General features: G+C 41.3%; 1 protein-coding gene across 5 annotated transcripts in view; it reads left to right on the top strand.

Moving 5' to 3' along the window:
• The window catches only part of TMC7 (transmembrane channel like 7), a 56068-nt gene extending 40670 nt beyond the window's left edge, over positions 1–15398 (top strand). The window contains exons 12-17 of one of the 5 annotated variants that reach the window (XR_003965675.1): positions 449–635; positions 2604–2734; positions 8497–8652; positions 12163–12241; positions 13270–13407; positions 14687–15398. Coding sequence is in view for 4 of the 5 variants with exons in the window: in XM_030301316.1 (XP_030157176.1) it covers positions 449–635; positions 2604–2734; positions 8497–8652; positions 12163–12388 (700 nt within the window). In the remaining variant the exon portion in view is untranslated. Of the gene's footprint in view, positions 1–448; positions 636–2603; positions 2735–8496; positions 8653–12162; positions 12402–13269 lie in introns of those variants that run through there. The other 4 variants (XM_030301317.1, XM_030301319.1, XM_030301316.1 and 1 more) reach the window with 4 other exon arrangements.
• Positions 15399–15982: the final 584 nt, after the last annotated feature.

Here is a 15982-nt window from a genome sequence, read left to right as displayed (position 1 = left end):
CTATGTGTGTTAGTCACAGGCCTCTGCTTCTGGGGTTTCCGTGGGAAGATTCTAGGATTCCAGGAAGCGATTATGCTAGGTGGTAGGATTCTCATAAGCCATTTTCTGGGTGAATGCACATTACTTTTTGAGCCGAGTGGCAAGCCAGTACACAGACTGCCATTAATGGTCACCACAATCTGGTGTGGTAGGTTGTGTTATAATTCCCCTACATTCCATATGAGGAAACGAACCTCATCTGACCTTATCTGGCTGGTAAATTGTAGATCTGAGATTCAGACTCTGGTCTCAATGATTCCAGAGTTCACGGTCTTCTGCATCTAAACATAATGACTAACCAGTTTCCATGAGAAATGTGTGTGGAAATAGCCGTGATTTGGGGGACGTGGTTCTGTGGCCTTGGCAGGTACTGGCAATCCAGGTGAGAAATTGTCCTGTTTGTTTCCAGGCTCCTGGTGACCTACTGTTCCTCTTGGAAACTGGTTCAGTGCTGGGGACAGCAGGAATTTGCCATTCCTGATAACGTTCTGGGGATTGTTTATGGGCAAACCATTTGCTGGATTGGAGCCTTTTTCTCCCCTCTTCTCCCTGCAATTGCAACCTTGAAACTCATTATCATCTTTTATGTGAAAGAGGTAAGGAGAAGGTTGGGCAGGGGGCTGATATTCTGGACCATTCTTGACCTTGCAAGGCATTCGGCAGTCGTGTGACTGGAGCCTATCCACGTCCTATCAGATGTATCAAAACTACATTCCTTATTCGATACATATTTTTATTCTGGAAAAAAAGACTTTGAATGGATTTCCACATTTTTATAATTTTGAGAGTCTTAAAATTTTTTTTTTGCTCCTGTGATTTAAATGTTGTTTTTGTAGGTAACCATCTAAAAGTTGAGTTGTAATTGATCCATCAGTTGGTAGTGGCACATCTGGTGATGTTTAACAAAGCATTTATTAATTTAAGTTTTGTCATTTTCTGTTTGGATGTTGGAGGCATTGTATTTATTTTCAGGTGTCAGTTATTTGTGTAGCTCCTTGAAGGGCTCACGGGAAGCAAGTATTGTGACTGAACTAAGTGCTGAATGGGTAGAGTGGCCCTGCAGATGACTGACTGATCTGGGCTTCATTACTGAGCTTCTTTTATTATTATTGTTGTTATTATTATTATTGTTATTATTATTATTATTATTATAGAAGCAATAGATGCTCAATATCAAACATTTAAACAATGCAGATATGTATACAGTAACTTTCATCCCTTCTTCCAGAGGTGCCATCTACTAATAAGCCCCACACTTATTAATTACCTATTATGCCAAGCCCTGAGGATTCAGAAATGGAAATAATAATTATAATATTAATATTCATAATGATAAGAATACCATGTACTCCCCTGCCCCGCTGAACACTTTCCATAGGCTATCATATAATGCTTATACACATCTTTTGAAGTAGGTACTGACATTAATCATATTTTATAAATCAGGAAGCTGAAGTTCAGAGAGGTTAAGTAACTGGTCCGAGGTCACATAGCTTATAAGTGACTCCAGGTTTACTTCACTCAAGACCTAAGCTATTTAATCCTTAGGTAAGCAGAGCCTTGAATTGAGCCTACCCAGATGTTTTGGCCTTTGAAGAATGTTCTGATGCTTTCATTTGGAAACTTCAATTGGTTGAAGTAACCGAAGGAGAGGTGGATGTGAGAAAACATACAGGAACTTGTTCCCTTTCCAGAAAATATTGGTTACCCAGTGCTTTCCTGGTGTGTATCCCAGTAAAGATATGTGGGAGTAACAGAATAGGTCAGGGGCACATGGCTGAGTTCTGACACTACAGGCCTGACCAGCTAGCCACCCCCAAACAGGACACCGGGGGTCCCTAGTACTCTTTGCCGTCTGGCTCAGATGATTTTTCTGGCTTCTGCTGAAGTCAGAACGGCTTGCTGCTCCCTCCTAGTAATGTATTTTTTAAAAATATTAAGGGGAAATCTTATGCCTATTGCTATACCTTTCACCCTCTTTCCACTTGATATTTCCACAAGTCTTTTTGGCCCTGATGGAAATATTTGTTTTTAATATACAGGAGAAATAAATGCTTATAAAAAATTCATGTAATGAATTGTATGTTCTCATGGATCCATTTAACACATATTTAAAGTCCTGTAAAGTTTTTTAAAAACTTAAATGAGATCATACAGCACATAGTTCTGAAATCTGCCCTTTCATTTCATAGTACTGCCAGGACAGGACGCAAAGCCCATATCCTTTCTACCGGCTCAGGGTATTCCATTGTGTGGATGCACTTTAACCTTTAAGTGACCCCTGTCGATAGCTCTTTCATTGCTTCCAGTTACTCCCTGATATCAGTAACTATAGCAGTAAACATCCATATAGGTGAACTTTGGCCCATTTATTCCATTTTCTCATCAAGATGAATTTCCCAAGGTTGGGGTCTGGATTAAACATGTTTCATTTTCATCTGTATTGCTGACTACCCTCTAGAAAAGTGGCATCAGTTTACATTCCACTGGGATGCATGAATGTGCTCATTTACCTTCAAGGAAGCTATGCTCTTACTTTTTTCTCTTTCTTTCTCTCCCCTTAGATAAGTCTTCTTTACACCTGCCGGCCCTCCCCAAGGCAGTTCAGAGCATCCAATTCTAATTTCTTCTTCCTGTTGGTGTTGCTGATAGGGCTGTGTTTGGCAATAATACCTCTGACGATCAGCATGGCACGGTAAATATGATTTTGTTTTCGAGAACATTTCCTTGCTTCTTGACATGTTCCTCTTTTATATTAAAGGGTCCATTGTGTTCTTTATTGGTTTTCCAAATTCATGGCGTTCCACCTGCAGAAGTCAGTAAGTCACTCCTGGTGTAGCCAGGCCCATCGTTGTTTTGGAATCTCTCTCTGGATGCTGGAATGTCTTGGTCCACTTCCAGAACTTTGGCTGGCTGTGTTGCCAGTGTTTTAGAGTACTGGTTGGGTCTGCCCTCCCCCACTCCCTTTTCCTAGGACCTCTCTGCTGGTATCCTTTTGGATTATTTCTTTGTTTCTGATTACAAAAATAATACATCTTCATTATAGATGAATTTGGAGTATCTTCATTGTGACAGGCACTGGGCTCGGTGCTAGGAGTATGGAGACGATTCAGACATGGCACAAGGAATGTTGAGTCTAGTGTAGAATTTGGTAGGAGCAGAAATGCTTAAGACTAGGGATCAGAAGTTGAGTGTTCAGACCCCAGTGACCCTACTCCTTAAGAGTATATCCATTGGGGCGCCTGGGTGGCGCAGTCGGTTAAGCCTCCGACTTCAGCCAGGTCACGATCTCGCGGTCCGTGAGTTCGAGCCCCGCGTCAGGCTCTGGGCTGATGGCTCAGAGCCTGGAGCCTGGAGCCTGTTTCCGATTCTGTGTCTCCCTCTCTCTCTGCCCCTCCCCCGTTCATGCTCTGTCTCTCTCTGTCCCAAAAATAAATAAACGTTGAAAAAAAAAAAAAAAAAAAAAAAAAAAAAAAAAAGAGTATATCCATTTATACCAAAGGCCAACAAACATTTTCTTTAAAGAGGAATCCTAAATATTTAGGCTTTGTGGCCATATGGTGTTGGTAGCAACTGTTCAACCCTCCTGTGGCATCACGAAAACAGCTGTAGACAGTATACAAACTAATGGGCATGACTTATTCCAATAAAACTTTACTTATAAAAAACAGATGGTGGGCCACATTTGACACTAGGGCTATAGTTTACCAGTCTCTCTGACTTATATTCTCATGGAATTCCATTTCTTCATCTTTCAGTTAAAATCCTTGAACTTTTCTGTCTCTCAGATTTTATTTTTTAACCAATTTGACTGTATATCTTTATTGTTTTTTATTATAGTAATAGATGTTATGTATAAAAAAACTGTACACAAGGGTGTAAATGAAAGAGAAACAAATTTCCCATTATCCTCCCTTAGTTGCACTCCACCAAGGTAACCACTACGAATATTTTAATATTAATATTTAATATATTAATTATTCAGTATATTAATATAAATATATTACTTCCAGAAATTCATATGAACACTATTTTTTAAAATATTTTTAATTTAAAATCATTAACATTAAAAATTAATTAATTTAAAATTAAATTAATTTAAAATTATTAAAATATTAAGTTTTAATTATTTGATATATTAATAAATATATTTATTACAACCCGAAATTCATATGAACACCATTTATTTTCAAAAATATTTTTAATTTAGGGGCACCTGGGTGGCTCAGTTGGTTGAGCATCCGACTTCAGGTCGGGTCATGATCTCACGGTTCGTGGGTTCCAGCCCCACATCGGGCACTGTGGTGACAGTTCAGAGCCTGGAGCCTGCTTCGTTCGGATTCTGTGTCTCCCTCTCTCTCTGCCCCTCCCCTGCTCACACGCTGTCTCTCAAAAATAAATAAGTGTTAAAAAAAATTAACAAAATATTTTTAATTTAAAATCATTAAAGTTTTTTAATGATTTTAAATTTTAAAATTAATTTAAAAGTATTAAAATATTAAAATTTAATTGTTTAATGTATTAATAAATATTAATATATTTATTACTTCCAGAAAGTCATATGCACACTATTTATTTTTATTTATTTATTTTTTCCTTTTTATTTTATTTTATTTATTTTTACTTATTTATTTTTTTTAATATGAAATTTATTGTCAAATTGGTTTCCATACAACACCCAGTGCTCATCCCAACAGGTACCCTCCTCAATACCCATAGCCCATCCTCCCCTCCCTCCCACCCCCCCATCAACCCTCAGTTTGTTCTCAGTTTTTAAGAGTCTCTTATGGTTTGGCTCCCTCCTCTCTAACCTCTTTTTTTTTTTCTTCCTCTCCCCCATGGTCTTCTGTTAAGTTTCTCAGGATCCACATAAGAGTGAAACCATATGGTATCTGTCTTTCTCTGTATGACTTATTTCACTTAGCATAACACTCTCCAATTCCATCCACGTTGCTACAAAAGGCCATATTTTATTCTTTCCCATTGCCACATAGTATTCCATTGTGTATATAAACCACAATTTCTTTATCCATTCATCAGTTGATGGACATTTAGGCTCTTTCCATAATTTGGCTATTGTTGAAAGTGCTGCTATAAACATTGGGGTACAAGTGCCCTCTGCATCAGCACTCCTGTATCCCTTGGGTAAATTCCCAGCAGTGTTATTGCTGGATCATAGGGTGGATCTATTTTTAATTTTTTGAGGAACCTCCACACTGCTTTCCAGAGCAGCTGCACCAGTTTGCATTCCCACCACCTGTGCAAGAGGGTTCCCGTTTCTCCACATCCTCTCCAGCATCTATAGTCTCCTGATTTGTTCATTTTGGCCACTTTGACTGGCGTGAGGTGATATCTGAGTGTGGTTTTGATTTGTATTTCCCTGATGAGGAGCGACGTTGAGCATCTTTTCATGTGCCTGTTGGCCATCCGGATGTCTTCTTTAGGGAAGTGTCTATTCATGTTTTCTGCCCATTTCTTCACTGGATTATTTGTTTTTTGGGTGTGGAGTTTGGTGAGTTCTTTATAGATTTTGGATACTAGCCCTTTGTCTGATATGTCATTGCAAATATCTTTTCCCATTCCGTTGGTTGCCTTTTAGTTTTGTTGGTTGTTTCCTTTGCAGTGAAGAAGATTTTTATCTTCATGAGGTCCCAGTAGTTCATTTTTGCTTTTAATTCCCTTGCCTTTGGGGATGTGTCAAGTAAGAAATTGCTGCAGCTGGGGTCAGAGAGGTTTTTCCCTGCTTTCTCCTCTAGGGTTTTGATGGTTTCCTGTCTCACATTCAGGTCCTTTATCTATTTTGAGTTTATTTTTGTGAATGGTGTAAGGAGGTGGTCTAGTTTCATCTTTCTGCATGTTGCTTTCCAGTTCTACCAGCACCATTTGTTGAAGAGACTGTCTTTTTTTCCATTGGATATCCTTTCCTGCTTTGTCAAAGATGAGTTGGCCATACTTTTGTGGGTCTAGTTCTGGGGTTTCTATTCTATTCCATTGGTCTATGTGTCTGTTTTTGTGCCAATACCATGCTGTCTTAATGATTACAGCTTTATAATAGAGGCTAAAATCTGGGATTGTGATGCCTCCCGCTTTGGTCTTCTTCTTTAAAATTACTTTGGCTGTTGGGGGTCTTTTGTGGTTCCATACAAATTTTAGGATTGCTTGTTCTAGCTTCGAGAAGAATGCTGGTGCAATTTTGATTGGGATTGCATTGGATGTGTAGATAGCTTTGGGTAGTATTGACATTTTAACAATATTTATTCTTCCAATCCATGAGCATGGAATGTTTTTCTATTTATATCTTCTTCAATTTCCTTCATAAGCTTTCTATAGTTTTCAGCATACAGATCTTTTACATCTTTGGTTAGGTTTATTCCTAGGTATTTTATGATTCTTGGTGCAATTGTGAATGGGTCCGTTTCTTTATTTGTCTTCCTGTTGCTTCATTATTAGCGTATAAGAATGCAACTGATTTCTGTACATTGATTTTGTATCCTGCGACTTTGCTAAATTCATGTCTCAGTTCTAGCAGACTTTTGGTGGAGTCTGTCGGGTTTTCCATGTATAATATCATGTCATCTGCAAAAAGTGAAAGCTTGACTTCATCTTTTCCAATTTTGTTGCCTTTGATTTCCTTTTGTTGTCTGATTGCTGATGCTAGAACTTCCGACACTATGTTAGACAACAGCGGTGAGAGTGGATGGTGGCTTATTTTTTTCGCTTAATTTTATGATGTGTCCTTTTCCATGCCAGCACATACAGAACTCTCTCATTCCTTTAAAATGTTTTTTAGCTTTGATTTTTTAATATAATAAACAAATATATATAATATAAAATATAAAGTTCTACAAAATATGTAATAAATATGTTTACATCCCACAGAATTTAAATAACATAAGAATATATGATGGAAAAAATTAATTTTCCAATCCTGTTTCCCAACTATTTTCTGTATGGGAGCCAGTCATTTTACATCTCAATGTCTCTTTCAGTGGTTTCTTTTAGTGTTCTCTTTTATGAATGGATCATAAATTGTTCATCCATTGCCTTAAACAATAGTTAGGTTGCTTCCAAGAATGTTTTTTTATCCATAAAAATAGGGCTACGGTGGAAAAGCTCATACACAGAACTTAATTCTTTTAGGCCTTAATTACAGATTTTTTGCATTGAATTTTATTTAGTTTTTTATTTTGAAAAATTTCAAATGTGTAGAAAAGTTAAAAAAAAATAGCAGTAATAGAGGTTCACATGCCCATCAACTGGATGTCCCAGTTGTTAACATTTTGCTACATTTGTTTTATCTCTCTCTATGCATATGCTTTTTATGGGTGTGGTGACCTATTTGAAATTGTTATAGGCACCATGACATATGTAAATAATAACCTCAGCCACCCCCATTTTGAGATCTGGGTGTGCACAGAAGATATGAGCTAAATACTTGATTGTGCAGCTCCTAAAAATAAGGGTATATTCTCCTCCTCATGCATCTGCAATAACATCACATCTCAGAAAATGAATACTGTCTTATTCTTGCCATTTTCAAATTTCTCCAATTGTCCCCAATAGTCTTTTAGAGCCTTATTTTTATATTTAAAAATTTTTTTGTGTGTATTTATTTTTGAGAGAGACAGAGAGAGAGCAAGCATGAGTGGGGGAGGGGCAGAGAGAGAGGGAGACACAGAATCCCAAGCAGGCGCCAGGCTCTGAGCTGTCAGCACAGAGCCTGATGTGGGACTTCAACCCACGAACTGTAAGATCATGACCTGAGCCGACGTCAGACGCCCAACTAACTAAGCCACCCACGTGCCTCTATAGCCTTTTTTAAAAATGAGGATCTATCTATCCGGGGCGCCTGGGTGGCTCAGTTGGTTGTGTGTCCAACTCTTGATTTCAGCTCAGGTCATGAGATCAAGCTCCATGTGGGGCTCCACACTGAGCATGGAGCTTGCTTGGAATTCTCTCTCTCTTTCTATCTCTCTCTCTCTCCCCCTCTGCTCCTCTCCCCAACTCATACACTCTCTCTTTAAAATAAAGTTAAAAAAAATTTTTTAAATAAAATAACATGAGGATCTTTCGAGTTTTACCCATTGCTTTCATTGCCATGTCTCCTTACTCTCCTTTAATCTTTAATTCTTTGAAGAGTCCACAACTGTTTCCTCCCCTCCAAACTGAGAGATTGGTGCACAAAATCACTACCACCTTCTGGATCTATTTGATTGCTGTCTTACAGTGTCATTTAACTTGCTCTTCTGTGCTACATTTCCTGTACCCTGGAAGTCAGTCTACAGATTAGATGGAATTTCAGGGTCAGCATTTTTGACCAGAATATACCAGAAGGCCCATAAGATCGGGCTGTTCCTCACAGGTCACTGGATGACAAAGCCTGCGGCCGGGTGGAGGAGTGGCACTCAGCCTGTGCCGCATGCCTCACCCTGAGCCCCTTGGTCTGTGTCCCGGCAGCGTCCCTTCCTCAAAAGCCTGTGGGCCGTTCACCAACTTCAACACCACCTGGGAGGTGGTCCCCAAGACAGTGAGCACCTTTCCCAGCTCACTGCAGTCCCTGGTCCATGGCGTCACCTCGGAAGCCTTTGCAGTGCCTTTCTTCATGATCATCTGGTGAGTAAGAACCGCTTAGACCCTTGCGAGGATTCTCCATTGAGACACGTGGACTCCTCTCCACTGGGAAATGGAAGCCCACCTGTTACGCTTGATAAGTCACTAAACCTCTGTGAGCCTCACTTTCCCATCTCTAAAATGGGCATAATAATAGTGATTCTTTTTTTTTTCAACGTTTCTTATTTATTTTTGGGACAGAGAGAGACAGAGCATGAACGGGGGAGGGGCAGAGAGAGAGGGAGACACAGAATCGGAAACAGGCTCCAGGCCATCAGCCCAGAGCCTGACGCGGGGCTCGAACCCACGGACCGCGAGATCGTGACCTGGCTGAAGTCGGACGCTTAACCAACTGCGCCACCCAGGCGCCCCAATAGTGATTCTTAAAGAGCGTCGTTGAGCGGGTTCATTAAGATCCTGCAGGTGAAGCCCTGAGCCCAGTGCCTGACATAAATCCAATGAACTTTGACGATTAATATTACTGATTATTCACAAAATCACTGACTCTTTGATAAAGTAAATCATTACTGGGCAGAGAGAAGAGCACCAGGTTAGACACATGCACTTGAACCCTGGCTCTAGTGCTTCTAAGTTGTCTGTGTCCTTTCTGCGCCTCCATTTCCTCACCTGGAAAATGGGGATAAGAATGGCACATACCTTATAGGGTTGTGACATGAAGGAAATGTGGTTAATGATGTAAAATGCTCGTGCGCCTGGGTGGCTCAGTCGGTTAAGTGTCCAACTTCAGCTCAGGTTGTGATCTCAGTTTGTGAGTTTGAGGCCCGTGTCATCGGGCTCTGTGCTGACAGCTCAGAGCCCGGAGCCTGCTTCGGATTCTGTATCTCCCACTCTCTGTGCCTTCTTTCTCTCTCTCTCTCTCTCTCTCTCTCAAAAATAAACATTAAAAAAATTTTTTTTAATGTAAAATGCATTTTTATTTTATTTTTATTTTTTTTTAATTTTTTTAATGTTTATTTAGTTTTTGAGAGACAGAGCAAGAGAACGAGAGAGAGCAGGTGTGGGGAGGGGCAGAGAGAGAGAGGGAGACACAGAATCCAAAGCAGGCTCCAGGCTCTGAGCTGTCAGCACAGAGCCCTACGTGGGGATCAAACTCGTGACCACAAGATCATGACCTGAGCCGAAGTCGGACGCTTAACTGACTGAGCCACCCAGGCACCCCCAAAATGCATTTTTAAATGTAAAACGCCAGCAGAGGACCTGGCCCTTAGTAAAGGCTCAGTAAATGACAGGTGTTATATGTCAGGGTGACAAGAGTCATTGCTGCATAATGATTGACTTTGCGTGTTAAAGTAATTCTAATCACAAATGTACATTGAGGGCTTACTGTGTGGTGGCCATTGTTGTAATTAGAGTCTTACAGTCTGTCTTCGTTATTCATAGATTTCAGGGTGTTTTTTTTTCTGTATTGTGAATATGCCTACTTGCTAAAATATTTTACAACCCCCAAAATCAGTTTCAAACCATCAGTTTCATGGTCATTTGTGGACTTGCACAGAGTAGCAAAAAATTTGAGTCACCCAAAGGGCATTGTCTTAGTCTGTTTGGTCTGCTATAACAAAATATCATAGACTAGGTGGCTTATAACAACAGAAATTTATTTCTTACAGTTCTGAAGACTGGGAGTCCAAGATCAGCATGATTAGGGGAGAGCCCTCTTCTGGCTTACAGACTTCTGGTGTCCTCACATAGCAGAAGGGCTGAGCTAGCTCTCTAGGGTCCCTTTTATCAGGGCACTAATGCCATTTGTGAGGGACCTAATCACCTCCCGGAGGCCCCACCTTCTCATGCCATCACCTTGGGATTAGGATTTCAGCGTACGGATTTTGCGGGCACACATTCAGACCATAGCATGCATGTAACCAGCTGAGGTCAAACAAGGCAATAAGCCTGCCATCTTCTTTCCGCTTTCATACTACAAATGTCTTTGGTGACCTATTTAGGTGCCATGTTTCTTGCATTTTGTGCTTTTGGTGGCTCATTTCCCAGTATAAAACCGTCCCAAGCGTAGTGCTGAAGTTCTTCTCATGTTCCTAAGTGCAAAGAGGCTGAGATGTGCCTTACAAAGAAAATCTGTATGTTAGATAAGCTTCATTCAGGCATGGGTTATGGTACTGTTGACACCGAGTTCAGAGTTAAGGAATCAACAATAATGGTAACTAAATCATCTTTAAACAGAAGCAAGATTATGTATTGATAGCTGATTTGCTCAATGAATAAGAAACATAAAGTAAGGTATTGATCAGTTGACAAAAACGTTGTGACCAGTGACTCAAGGAACCTCCCCTTGTATTTCCCCTAGGGCCGTTGGTTCAGAATTCACTAATCGGGTGTTCCTAGAAGCTTTATAGAATAGAACTACCACAAATAACTAGAATTGATTGTAGCTGGTATGTATTAACTGTAATGAATGAAATCATCGCAATTTACTCCATGATAGAGATATTCTTACAGTAAAACCCCACCCAGTGCAAGAAGTGAGCTTCAGAAATGTATTTGTTAAAGGCATGATACCTTTGATGAGATTAACAACATGGTTTGGGGGAGCTGTGCAGACAACCAGCCTGGAATTCTGAGGACCCCAGGATGCAGAGACTCCAGGCCCCGTGCATTTACTCCAGCTGTCATCTGGCTGACGCCATCTGGTGGCGGTTACCTGATCTGGCCATTCTTGTCCTGTGGCCATTGTATCTTCTAGAAGAGTTTCATTGATATCAGTGTTTCCAGTGGCCCTCATTTCCTCAGCCCTATCTGGGGAGATTGGACAGGAAACCACCTCCCCTTCATGGAATGGAATGAGTAGCCTACTCTTTTCCTGGGGGCTTGCTCTCCACTCCACTTGCTCCTCACCCCAAAGACAGTCATTTCAGTCACCCCACTTTGAGATCTGGGACTACATGGAAGATGGGAGCCAATTGCCAGTTGCTTTTATTCAAAAATGTATTATCCTAGGCTTGTTGTCCCTGGGGTTTACTATATTATCCCCATTTTACAGATGAGGAAACTGAGACGAGGAGGGTTCCACAGTGATTATCCACAGCCAGTGCATTCTATGCTGAGCTGACTTTCTGGACCATTTCCTTGTCTCTCCCTATCATATTCTATGTGCCAAGGGAACAGCAACAACTTTTAATATTAGCTTAAAAAGCAAGGCATGAATCAGTCTCTGCTACCACTGCCAACTCACAACCCCTCTGGGGCCATTTCTGATTGCCCTCTGCTTAGGATGAATGAGTTTTGTCTTTCTTTTTCTTTTTCCTTTTCCTTTCCTTTTCTCTTCTTCCCTTTCCTTCCTTCCTTCCTTCCTTCCTTCCTTCCTTCCTTCCTTCCTTCCTTCCTTCCTTCCTTCCATTCCTTTCTCCCTCCCTCTCTTTTTTTCCTTCCTTCTTTTCCTAACAACAGTAAAACTGTCCTGGGCAAAATGGATCAGGTGGTTTTTCTAGTGGCCTTCAAATGGTGCAAACTCCCTACTGACCTCTCCACCTTGTGTTGCAGCCTCATTATGTTTTATTTCATCGCCCTTGCCGGAGCACACAAGCGGGTGGTGGTCCAGCTCCGAGAGCAGCTGTCCCTGGTAAGGAAGAGCAGATGTGATTATCCACATCCACATGGTCCAGAGGGTCATGGCTGGGGACCTTTACCCAGGACATCTAACAGAAAGTGGCACTTTTCCCAGGGAGAGGGTGGAATGCTGTGGCCCCGCTCACCACCACTTCCCTAAACTCTGCGTTCAGGCTGGGCCTTCCCCAGCTTCATTCATCCAGTCTTTCAACATGTGTGTTGATCACTCCCTGCTCTTTACACTGTGCTGGGATACGGTGGTGATAAAGGGAGACAAGATTGCTAAATAGTTACAGAAAAAGTGATAAATTTCAATAGCAGTAACTGCCATGAAGAGAACACAGACAAGATGAGTGGCCATCTACTGCTGTCAATGGTGGCCCCTGAAGCCCACTTTGAGGAGGTGACATTGGAGCTGAGACTTGAATGCTGTGAGAGGTCTTGGGGATGAGAGTAACAGGCAGAGGGGACAGTGAGGGCACCCCTGGGCCTGGAGGATGGTGGCTTATCAGCCGGGGTCACAGCACAGTCTGAAGGCTCTGTTGAGAAGATTGAGTTTAATTCTGAGTGTGATGGGAAACCAGTGAAATGTGTTCAGTAGCAGTCTGGTGTACATTTCTTTTTAATGTTTATTTATTTTTGAGAGAGAAAAAAAAAGAGAATATGAGCAGGGGTAGGGCAGAGAGAGAGGGAGACAGAATCCGAAGCAGGCTCCAGGCTCTGAGCTGTCAGCACAGAGCCTAACACAGGGCTAGAACCCACAAACCGCAAGATCGTGACCTGAGCTGAAGTCGGATGCTTTACCAACTGAGCCACCCAGGCGCCTCCTGATGTACATTTTTACAAGACTGTTGGCCACTTTGTGGACAAGGGGCCATGGAGGGGCAAGAGTGCCAGAGGCAGACCAGTTTGGAGGCCATTACAACCATCTGGGGGTTAGGATCATTAACCGTGAGTCTGACAGGCAATTTATTAGGTTGAAATGATGATACATGTATCCAAAAATATTGAATGTGCTCTTGCACCCATCTCTGTCTTTAGGAAAGTCGTGACAAGCGTTATCTAATTCAGAAACTAACCGAAGCCCAGAGGGATATGAAGAACCGTCTAGACTGGCAGTGAGGATCCTACTGCGTGTTGCTCAGAAACTGACCTGCTGAGCCTACAGAGTCCACCTGGGTTTGGAGCAGAGATTTTAAAATATATTTTTCTGGAGTTGAGGTTTTTCCTGAAAGTAGCTCCATATTATGCAGCTGCGGTGGCTGTAACCCACCCCTAATATAACCCAGCCCCTCATTTTAGTGTCTTAGAAAGACCAGGTTCAAACCTGGTTTGCCTATAGACCAGCAGCTTGGTGACTCCCCCACAAAACTAACTTACTTAGCCGTTTAGGCTGATAGAACAAAATTTGAGGAGGAGAGCCCTTTTATATTTTTCAAAGTGCATTTGTGTTGTCTTTTGCAGTTAATTGTGGGAGTCATCCGTTCATGAGACTGGGCTCGTTCTTTTGAACCAGGTTCTGGAGTTTTAGGCTGAGAAGTGTTCCTTAAGAAGTAGTAATCCTTTTTAAATGGTTCCGAGACCTGATTTTTTTTTTTTTCATGAAGAGAAATCCTTGAATTCAGATGTTTGAAACGGATGGTGGAAACATGGAGAGGGTGGCTATATAAGTCCAGATACCTGGTAGTAATATGAGAGAGAAAAGCCATCCCTGCTGTGTGAATAAGGTTAAGTTTGGGGAGGAGGGGAATGCAGTGGATTGGGGGCCTTGATGTCTTAGTTCCTGGGCATTTTGCTGCCGCCTTATTACTCGGGGGTGGGGAGGTGCTCGGGGTTGGTGGGGAGCTGTCTCTAAGGTGCTGGGTATCCATAGGTCTTGAGTTCCCTTCTGGTCCTGAGTTCTGAGACTTAGCAGAGGGCCCTGGGTATCAAAATTAAGAGGCAAAGCTTGTCGTTCAAGTCTTCCAAATGCCATTTTCCTTCCTGCACTGAGGTCCTCATTTCTCATGGACACTTCACATTTCAGAGCCAGGCTGGAAAGGGCAGTTGAGTGTGTGCATGGAGCACAGGGGGCCATGGTTTATGTGCGTAAGTGTTTGAGGATCACGGGTTGCAGCATCAGACCAGCCTGTGCAAGTGTCCCAGAGGACACTGAATGCTGGCATCTGCAATGCCATATGTTCAGGGCTATTGTTTCCTTGTGCCTAAAATTTTAAGTTTTATTTTACATGATAGGCAGAGTACCGCTTAAGATTTCCGTTACAGCAAAAACCACATGCGATAAATACCTCATCATAAACTTACATGGAATTGATAGCTCTGAACCTTTTAATAAGCCTAAATTATGGTTTCACGTAATCAGTTTGTGTCTTAATTATCTTCAGAATCTTTTTTAAAGTACTGAGTTTTGTAACAGACCATCGGAGCCTTTCTTCTGTTGTTTTCCTTCCTTTCACAGGCTCTAAACCTTTCCTCGGGAGTAACCTGGAGTTTAAAGCTGGGTACCTGTTTTGGAAAGCCGTGCTCTGCTAAGAGTATTCCCATCCCCACCCCCAACCCGCCATTACTCAAAACGATGGACCCCTTGCTCTGAGGAGCAAAGTTTGCTTTCCATAGTTTACACGTTTCTATATATTTGTCCCTTTGCCAGATCATTTTCTTGCTGTTCCCCAAAGTTACAATTAACATGTGATACTTTTGTACCTGTGAGACAAATGAGCTTTTCTGGCTAATAACTAGTATCACAGAATTTTGAGTAACCAAAAGTTCACTCTATCCTCACTTGAAAAAAATTCTAATTGTTGGTATTTTTACCTACTGCACTTATTTATATGTTTTTGCTTTCACCATGCTTCTGAGAACAGTCAAGTTTGTGTGTGTGTGTGTGTGTGCGTGTGTGTGCGCGTGTGTGTGTGCACATGTGTGTGTACATATGTAAGTGTGTGAGATGGAAACTCCATTTTCTTTCCCTGTTATAAAATTGATACTGAAGTATGCTAATATATTCATTTTGGTTAAATGCTGCTGATTTGCATACCTCTTACTTGAATGTTTTTATATATTTTGATAACTTTAATAACTTCAAGTGATGTCTGTATAATTGTTGAAGTACAGGTCTAACAAATGTGCCTTAAAACTACTGATTAAACAGTGTCTTGAAGGTTTTAAAATGTGTTTGTGTATATTTGAATTCCTGGAGGTTTCTTGTCAGCAATAAAGTGATTGTGGAAAACTAATAGTTTATAAAGTGGTTCTTTGCCTTTTCCTAGAATCACAGAAGTGTTTGGTTTTTTTTTTTTTTTAAGTTTATTTGTTTTGAGAGAGTTTGTGCACAGGGAAGGGGCAGAGAGAGAATCCCAATCAGGCTGCATGTTCAGCACAGAGCCCAGTGGGGCTCAATTCTCCCAACCATGAGGTCATGATCTGAGCTGAAGTCAACTGACTGAGCCACCCAGGCACCCCAAATGACAGAGGGTGTAATGCAGTCAACAGATGAGTGCTTTTAAGACTCCTTGGCTCTACCGAAGCCAGGAAGGAGTATAGGTATGTGTTTTAAACTAAAAACACATAAAATTATTTCAAGCACTCCTCTCCCAATCCTCCACCTCCCAGAGGGAACCACTCACTGCTAATGTTTATTTTCTTTTCCCAGAAAATTATAATACGTATTCAAACAGATATATATGTGTGGTTGAATGCATGAAAAATGTGTATTTCTGAGCTTCTCCCTTTTTCCTCCTTAATAACATCTTGA

The sequence above is a fragment of the Lynx canadensis genome, chromosome E3 (genome assembly GCF_007474595.2).
Source record: "Lynx canadensis isolate LIC74 chromosome E3, mLynCan4.pri.v2, whole genome shotgun sequence".
Classification (NCBI taxonomy): domain Eukaryota; kingdom Metazoa; phylum Chordata; class Mammalia; order Carnivora; family Felidae; genus Lynx; species Lynx canadensis.
Note: the sequence above shows the minus strand (reverse complement) of the source record. Positions and strands in the feature narration are given on the sequence as shown.